We start from the raw sequence: 8,746 nt of genomic DNA on the forward strand, positions 1-8,746 counted from the left end.
ATAATGAGTGTTGAATAAATCCCACGTGTAACCGACGATTATGTGTAATGATGAAATACGATGGATTTGGAAAAAATTGCAAACATCGAACTCGGCTTTAGAATGAAGCATCCCATCATACTCTTTATTTACGGCAATGAAAGGGGCTGTCACGTGATCAGACAGCAGATGAGTTCATAGTGAGAACCGCAACTCACCGTCTCAAAGGGTATAGCCAATATCAACACATCAATCCAAAAAAAAAAAAAAAATTGCCCTATTTCTTACAATATCAGGCCTGTTTTCAAACTACAATGTGTGCAATGTGTTCTTTTCTTTTTGAGACTTTTCTTCGTGATATGAAAATGAATAATAGGGAATAAGTTTGCCATCTAGAATGTTTTTTTTAAATGTTTTAAATCAAACGCTAGAAAAGTAGAACGTGTTAGAAAATACCCTCCTTCACTTCAAATTGCGAATGTGATTGAATTTGCATGCTGTGTTGTCCTTTTTCCAAATGATTACAGCTTGGCGGTCATGCAAAGGCTCTGGAAATTTTGTCTAATATCGGATGCGCACTGTCTGTGAGTGGCTCGGGTGGCACAGTAGCCGCCATTTTACTACTAAGGTATGTATCTATAATTTCGGCACATTGGTCAATCGATACTAATGACACGTCTCCTGTTTTCCGAAAAAAAAAAAGAAGCAAAGTTAAGGCGACCGCACACTACACGACTTTCGGTCGCGCGACTGACCGACTTTGGATCCGAAATAAATCACAATAGCTTCAGAATGAACAAGCTTATTTATTTCAGATCCAAAGTCCGTCAGTCGTGCGACCGAAAGTCGTACAGTGTGCGGTGGCCTTGATACGCGCGAAATGTGCTCCCATTCAAAAGACATTCTACATGAGCCGATTACTCACTATGTATTGATGGCAATGAAAAATAACAGTGAACAACAAAAAATTTGGAGAAACGATGTTTTCATATGTATGCAAAGTGTATTTCCCTTTGCGCGTGATAGAAACGGGTTGATTTTATTATTATCATCATTATTATCTAATATTACTGCCCTCACATCTCGGGAACGTTTTCGTTGAAACATTAGGTTTCATTCAAACTTGCGATTTGGATGGGGAAAGAGCAGTTCAAACGGCTATCAATAGTTAGTGTAGTCTGCATTGGCTGAGTTTCGAAGTCACTTATAGATAGTAGGCCTAGAGTAAAATCATATAAAACTCAAGAATTTGATGATTGCTGCTTTGCCCGGTGATCTGTAATTGCCGCACATTTCATTTTCCTCACAAGCGGTGCAAGCATGTTGTGACAGCTCATTTTGGCTCACATCGTACTCCCTCCCTCCCCCTCGTCCACAGGATGACCACTGACCGCGTGCTGATCCACTGCAACCTCGCCACGTCCATGTTCATGGCTCAGCTGCTATTCCTGAGTCAAGGATCTATCCCGCCAGGCACTGTCAGTCCTGGCACTTTATCATTATCTTTTTTATCACTATCATAACAATTATTACTATTTGATACTAGTCATGCTAGTAGAAGAAGCAAAGTAGTCGCCCCAGGTGACCAGCAATAATCAGCAAACGGTATCAAACATGCACACTGTACCAAACGCTTGAATGAATGAAGTAGTATAAAGTGGTAGTTGTAGTGGTAGTAGTAGTAGTAGTAGAAGTAGTAGTACATGTTGTAGTAGTCGTAGTAGTAGTAGAAGTAGTAGTGGCGGTAGTAGTAGTGGTAGTAGTAATTGTGATAGTAGTAGTAGTTGTGGTGGTAGTAGTAGAAGTAGCAATAGTAGTAGTAGGCTCCTGTGTGTGAGATTGTGGTAGAATTGGCATTATTATCATCATAACATGCAAAAAAAAAACCACATTATAGTAATATGGGATCCCACGGCAACTGCTCCCTGCTAACAAAACAAATATTTTCTGCAAGAATGCTATATATAACAATAACAGGCACGCCGACGAAATTATTCTCTTTCGACTTCTCAGGAATCAAATCTCGGAGTAACGAGCTAAAAGACAAGCTAATCTGTCGTCTTTTAGAAAGCAGAACTAAACAGCTGGAACAAAAGAGCAAACAGAAGCTTGTCATTCATTTACTTTAAAATCAAAGTTCGCAATTTTTACCTGTATTGTGATTTAGCTCAGAGAAGTCGCCGTAAAATGTCTAACTATTCGTCAGGCAAACACAATATCGGTTAAATCGATACTCAGTTTGGCAGTGTCGTCTGCTCTCATTTTCAGGTGGGCTGCAAAGTGATGGCGGGGACGATGTACTTCTTCTTCATGGCGTCGTTTTGTTGGATGATGATCGAAGGATTGCAGCTCTACACACAGGTGGTCGTAGTCTTTAATCAAGAGAGTAGCAAGATGCGTCTGTACCTTGCCGGCGGCTGGGGTAAGGAGACTAAGTCAGCACTCTATTAAAGAGCATTGTATTCATCATAATGAATGTGAATGAGTGTTACACAAAAATTGAGCAAGATGCGTTATGGTTTTTCATTTTTTTTTTATGAGGTTACGGAGATGGGCTTGCGCGAAACTGAGCTTACTGTGGACGTTACCTCTTCAGTCACTAACATGTAAACTTATGTTATTTCCAATTACTATACATTCAAAAGACTTTCATCGATTTTATTTCACAAAATGATACAACAGATTACATCTTCCTGAGAGCATTAATAATCACTTAGCAATGCGTGTTGGAGGTTATTAAACTGTTCTTGTTGTAACTATTTGAAGATTTGATCGTGCTTTGAGGTAATTCATAGAATCTTTATTCTGTCTTTTCTTTTCGGAATACGGAATGATAAATTTTACGTTCAATTCAATTCAATTCAGTTCAATTTTTTATTATTTCTTGGTTCTTCATATTGAAGTGTTTTGCAAGTATTTTTCAGTTTCAAAATATGAATGCGAATACCAGCACATTGCATGATTAGACAATGATTGACTGAAATATATCTGTCTTTTTGTTTGCTTGCTGGTTGGTTGGTTTGCTTTCTCTCCAGGAGTACCATTGATCATGACTATTATCGTTGTTGGGTCAACACACAAGACTATCGGAACCCGCCTAGAGTGAGTCTTATGTGGCACTTCCCTCAACTAAAAAACAAACAAACAAACAAACAAACAAACAAACAGGTGGATCTCTGTAATCATACAAGACAGGACTGCTGATCAGACACGAATGTTGCCAGTTTAACATCTAACGATGATAGCGCTGTGCTAAATGATAGGGTGTCTAATGAGTAGGCCTATGATGAGTTTCATGATAATTTTCAACAGGGTTGGTTTTCAAAGCTGATAAAATGAAAATTGCAATCAATGTCAATCACATAAGGCAATTATTACTTGTAAATTACGGTGCAGACGGATTTGTGATATTTAAGAGACATTTAACAAAAGATATTACTCACAAATTACATTATCATCTATACATTAGAATGTTTCCCATCAAATGCAAACACCTCCACTTTGCAACAGCATTGACGTCAAAGAATTTAACTCAGAACTCCACAAACATTATCGTCTGTTACTAGCATTGATGCAATCTTCTCATTGGTCTGTGAAGAACAATTTGCATGCAGTGTAGATTGGTGCGTATAGTATAGGTATTGCTTTAGCTTGCATTCATTCGTTAGAAACTTTCAGCCAGTACCTGTATTCGCAAATCGACTTTTTCGAACTTCGCACTTACTTCCAGATAGATGCTTGTCCTCACTGGACTAGCCTTTTGCAAAGCCAGCTAGCAATGGACTCGCACACAGCGAGCAGTGTACTCGCACGCACACAGCGATCGGATCGGAGCGAGCTATGCTCGCAGCTCGCCGCTCAAGCGCTGGTGTGTGCGAGTCCACTGCTCTCTGTGTGCGTGTCCTCAAAAGCGAGCTGCCTTTGCAAAAGGCTACCATTGGACCAGATTACTACACGGTTGGCGCCCGTCAATACTGTAGTCCAAGACAAGGCTCGTGCAACGTAAATCGTAGTAAGTACTATACTGCGTTGTTCGTACCAAATAGCACCAAACGCAGCTTCTATGCTAACTATTTACCCCTGCAGTTCGTGCTGGCTGGATTACTCCGATAACTCTGTCTGGTCCTTCATAGTTCCCGCTCTTCTCATAGTCGTTGTAAATCTGTTCATCCTCTTGCGCGTTACCGTAGTGATTGTTAACCTGAAGAACCACGACCAGCTCAGGCGGGACGAAGCAGCCTACCAGAAACTCAAGTAAGTGGCGATATTTTATCGAGAAATCTCATCGCGATATAGGCTGGAGATGCGTCTCATCACTAGATGGATGGACAATGAATTCATCAGCAACATGAGATTAAGGCATTGTAAGGCAGTGGCTTACTTAATCCAGTGTTGCAAGCTTTTCTATCTTTTACTTGAATTCAATTACATTCAAAAGCTATGTGTGAAACATTAAAGTAACTTCAGTTTCTTTATTACCTGTTACCATCTTCTGGACTAAAATATCTGTATGAAAATATATTACGAAAAGAGTTTTGCCCTCTAGAATGTTGCTTATTATATACACTCGGCAATTACTGGCAGTAGAGAGAAAAACGTAGAGCAAATAATAACAGAGCGGAAGACAAAATACGCAAGCGGAGAAGAAAAAAGAAACACAAAAACATACAGAAAGACAGACGCACACCCATACACGGAATTTTGATTTAGCAACACACGAATATATAGTTGACCATCAGTATCATACATAATAATATTGAATGGGTTAGTCAAACACCGGTTAGTGATTGGCTAAACACAGTCACGTGATGGAGGCACATTGGTTATGTTCGCCCATGGGCACAACATTTTTGTGATGTTCTCCTATGGGAAAACATTTTCACGTAAGAAATGACAAACGATTGAACGATCATATTTTTCACGCAATCGATAGAATAAAAATAATTTTCCTATTCCATACAATGTGAAAAAGTAGATTTGAATAACCCATATAATATAACAGATGATGACTTTTGTTGTCGGGAACATGTATCAAACGTTCCACCCTCAGGGTTTGAAATGCTATTTCGGGAGGCTAATCCCTTCGTCTCGGGACTTATAACCTCCCTCAATAGCATTTCAAACTCTTCGGGTGGAACATTCGGTATGTTCCCTCCCCCGCTAGTCATCATCTATGTAAAGTCAGATATGTCTCCCCTGTATAATGAATCTAAAACCCAGAATGAAGATTATGTACGACGAGAATAGAGTGGTGCACGAAATCAGGTGTTCTGAGATGGACAAGATGTAACAATCTTAATGGTGCATGATATCCTGCAAATTATCTCTATTTCGCATTATAACTCACTGCCCTACATTACATTCTGTAGATACTCCCTGAAAGCCGCTCTAACAATCTCGCCCCTCATGGGTTCGACCTGGCTGTTCGGCGTCCTCACTCTCGCCGACTCGTCCAATGTCGGCTTCCTATACCTCTTCGTACTGAGCAACTCGATCCAGGGATTGCTAATCTTCATTCTCTACTGTCTCAACAGCCAGGAGGTGAGAACATATCTGTCTGTCCATCGGGATGTTTATGATACTTTTATTATGCACATGAATACGCAGGGTATGTTATTTGCTCATGTGAACATCGCCTGGCGATCCGTGTTTTCGCTTTTCATTCTGTGCGTCGGCTGTATTTTACTAGACATACTGTCTATTGTCTTTTCTCGCACCGAGCCCGTCAGGGCCTTTATTATTATTGCTATTATTAATATTACCATTACTATTACCATCATAATTATCATTAATATTAACTACATAATGTGCTCATAATATGAATATATGAATATATTGTATCAGTGTTCTCGCATATTACTATTAATTATCATCATTGTCATCATCATCACCGTTATTTTCATTTCGTAGGTCCGCGACACTTTCAAGCGCCGCGTGGAGATGTACCGTCTGGGCAGATCAGTTCGCCGCTTCAAGATTCATCCCAGCGGGAGTTCCGTGGATACGAATTCGACCATCGAGAAAAGCATGGCGACGCGCGGCATCATCAACACGGTTTCGTCCACTGTTACCACGGAAATGCACACGGGTGGCAACTAAACCCAACGCTGCATCGCGAGCGAGCGCTACTGTTCAAATTCTCTTTCGAGCTGATTCAGCGTACGGTATAAGCTTTTAAATACGTATGTACGTGGCACAGAAACACACAATACGGCACGCACAGAAATGTAGAAATACAATCGAAGTAAATGAAAGGTCAAGGTCAAAGCATTTTGGACTCAAAACACTTTTTACAAAGTCAAAGCACTTTTTGATACTGCAAACATCACTAGTCAAAATATGAACATTACAGAGCCATTTTTGTTTTTGTTTTTTCGTTTTCTCACATGGTTGTATAACGGTCGATCTAGTGTGACTTGTAGGAGTTACGGGATATGGAAAATGTCAAGTGACATTTCTCTTCCATTCAAACTCAGTCAAGCAAGCATTATCCAGTTATAGAAAGGCTTTTATTTTTAAATCGAGTGGACTTGCGAACATCAAGACAATTTGTGCATGCATAATTATGTTGTGTGGAATGTAATAACAATTGCTTTAAGTCTGTAAGTAAGACTTAGACTATCTATTTTATGTTTGATACCAACTGAAGTGCACATATTACGTCACATATTAATGAAAAATGTCAAATTTATCTGTTTATTGCAACCTAGCGTTTCTTTCACATGTTGTGCTTTTTGGGGGTCAAACTTATGACATAGATAGCCAGCACTGTAACCTCCACTGTATGATAAAGTACGCAGCCACATTGCAGAACAAAACATGCACAATCTATAATTGACGGGCAACAAACAATATTTCTTCTTTTCTGTCGTTATACAAACTACAAGATATGGACTAAATCAATGTTTAGCTTTCACAATGCGCAACATGATCTAGCATTAACATGTTAATCTTATGACATCCTTTTACCATGGACAGACAAAATGACACGCAGCGGACAATTTGACGTTTTGTGGATTATTGGTTTATTAAAAGTGTATTCCAAGCATTCATCGCGAGCGTGCATAAGGAGTGTCGGTATACACATGTATCGTATTACATCAGAACATTTAATTTTCCCCATTTACATACATACACTACAATTTGTAGTGTATGTGACTCTTATATACTAAAGCATTCAATATTATGTACCTTAACACCTTAGACAAATCATTTGTATCTTCGCTAGGGACATCATTCGCCGCCAGTGACTAGGTACATTCTACGCTGAAATACAGTAGCCTACATCGGCTCTATCTTCCGGTTAATTTTAGATGCTACTGAAGTTTAATTTTGTTCATATTTGTTACTACACTGTATTTTCTTATTTTTATCACATCAATGACATGGGATAATGCATCGAGAGAAGCAGTGAGTTAAATAATATATGTCGATTGGTGTATCCCGCATTTACTGTTTGTATTAACTTCAATGCAATATTTCGAGGATAGGCCCTATATATCGGCGTTGCCAATTTGATGACTACGCATACGGTTACTTATTGTATGTGTGAGTGTGTGTGTGTGGGGGGGGGGGTAGTAATGATTACAATAAAACCTGCCATACTGTAACCAAATTAACCTGACATATGAGGTGCTCGAAACCATTAAAGAAATGCAGTAATTTTAATCAAAAGATAAAAATCAAACGCAGTGGTGATACTGGAGCTCTCCCTTCTTAGTATATTCCGGTATCATTTATTTCATCTACTGCTTTGAGATATCAATTCGATACACCAGAAATACGAATTACATTGTATTTCCTTATACTCATGCTCTTGTTGTACTCTCAAAAAAAAAAAAAAAAAAGATACTGCTCCACCAGCAACATTCTTTGGTAACATTGCATTTAAAAAATGAATATTGTTAAGCTTTCATTACAACCTTACATTTTTTGCATTTTCTACGATTAACAGAAATGGATTGGCATCAACACGCATATGGCATATCGCTAGACCCAATCCTTCGCACTGTTTTCCAATATTATGCTGTATCAATGCAGATCACTGTTAAGGGATTGAGAACACGTATAAATCATAAATACAAAGTCTCTCATTTCACTGCGCAGAGATGAACAACTTTTGATGGTCTTTCAAATTTACTATAATACTTTATCTTGCCTTGAAAGCAATGCTGCAAAGTTTAAGATAAAATGTATACAAGTATTGTGATATTGCGGAGCATAATTCGCCTTCGTTTGCATTAAGCGTATAGTTTGCATGTAGAGCAAACCATTGCGAGTCTTTGTTTAGCACTACAACAGAAGTTCATCAGTGGTGTAGCAAGTGTCTTTAAGTGTTTAGCACTTTGTTCAAGTCATAAGAAAAGAATCAGCATTTGTAAATTTAGCCATTTGTATGTCTTTACAACAGGAATCCGACGGACCTGCTTGGGTTAAAAGTTCATTGTTTTAATGATAAGAAAGGTGTTTCAGTACAATTTCCATTTTCACTTTTGTCGTGGCTTTCTCGATATTACGTTACAGAGAAATGCATAGTTTATCATAGGTGTACACTTCAAAAAGAGTAATCCACACAAGACATCAGAATTTTACAAAATAAAAAGAACTACAGGCAGTTCAAAAAAAGGAAAAATAAGTGGTACACGCAACGATTATCTTCCTATATCTTTCTAGAAATCTTATCAACTAATATGATCTGACTTATATGTCTTACTAATCATATGCCTATACAATGCAAAGTGATTATTTTAAGTATATTACTATGTAC

General features: G+C 38.5%; 1 protein-coding gene across 1 annotated transcript in view; it reads left to right on the top strand.

Annotated features, from left to right (window-relative positions):
- LOC139712678 (uncharacterized) overlaps positions 1 to 6,078 on the top strand; it is a 28,826-nt gene extending 22,748 nt beyond the window's left edge. Inside the window, exons 16-22 of the mRNA XM_071624482.1 lie at positions 507 to 607; positions 1,358 to 1,457; positions 2,248 to 2,401; positions 3,015 to 3,081; positions 4,066 to 4,233; positions 5,349 to 5,520; positions 5,890 to 6,078. Of these exons, the coding sequence (XP_071480583.1) occupies positions 507 to 607; positions 1,358 to 1,457; positions 2,248 to 2,401; positions 3,015 to 3,081; positions 4,066 to 4,233; positions 5,349 to 5,520; positions 5,890 to 6,078 (951 nt within the window). The remainder of the gene's footprint in view (positions 1 to 506; positions 608 to 1,357; positions 1,458 to 2,247; positions 2,402 to 3,014; positions 3,082 to 4,065; positions 4,234 to 5,348; positions 5,521 to 5,889) is intronic.
- The last annotated feature ends 2,668 nt before the right edge of the window (positions 6,079 to 8,746 follow it).

The sequence above is a fragment of the Diadema antillarum genome, unplaced genomic scaffold (assembly GCF_040938485.1).
Source record: "Diadema antillarum isolate AM-2024a unplaced genomic scaffold, OU_Dant_1.0 scf00000042, whole genome shotgun sequence".
In the NCBI taxonomy this organism is placed as follows: Eukaryota; Metazoa; Echinodermata; class Echinoidea; order Diadematoida; family Diadematidae; genus Diadema; species Diadema antillarum.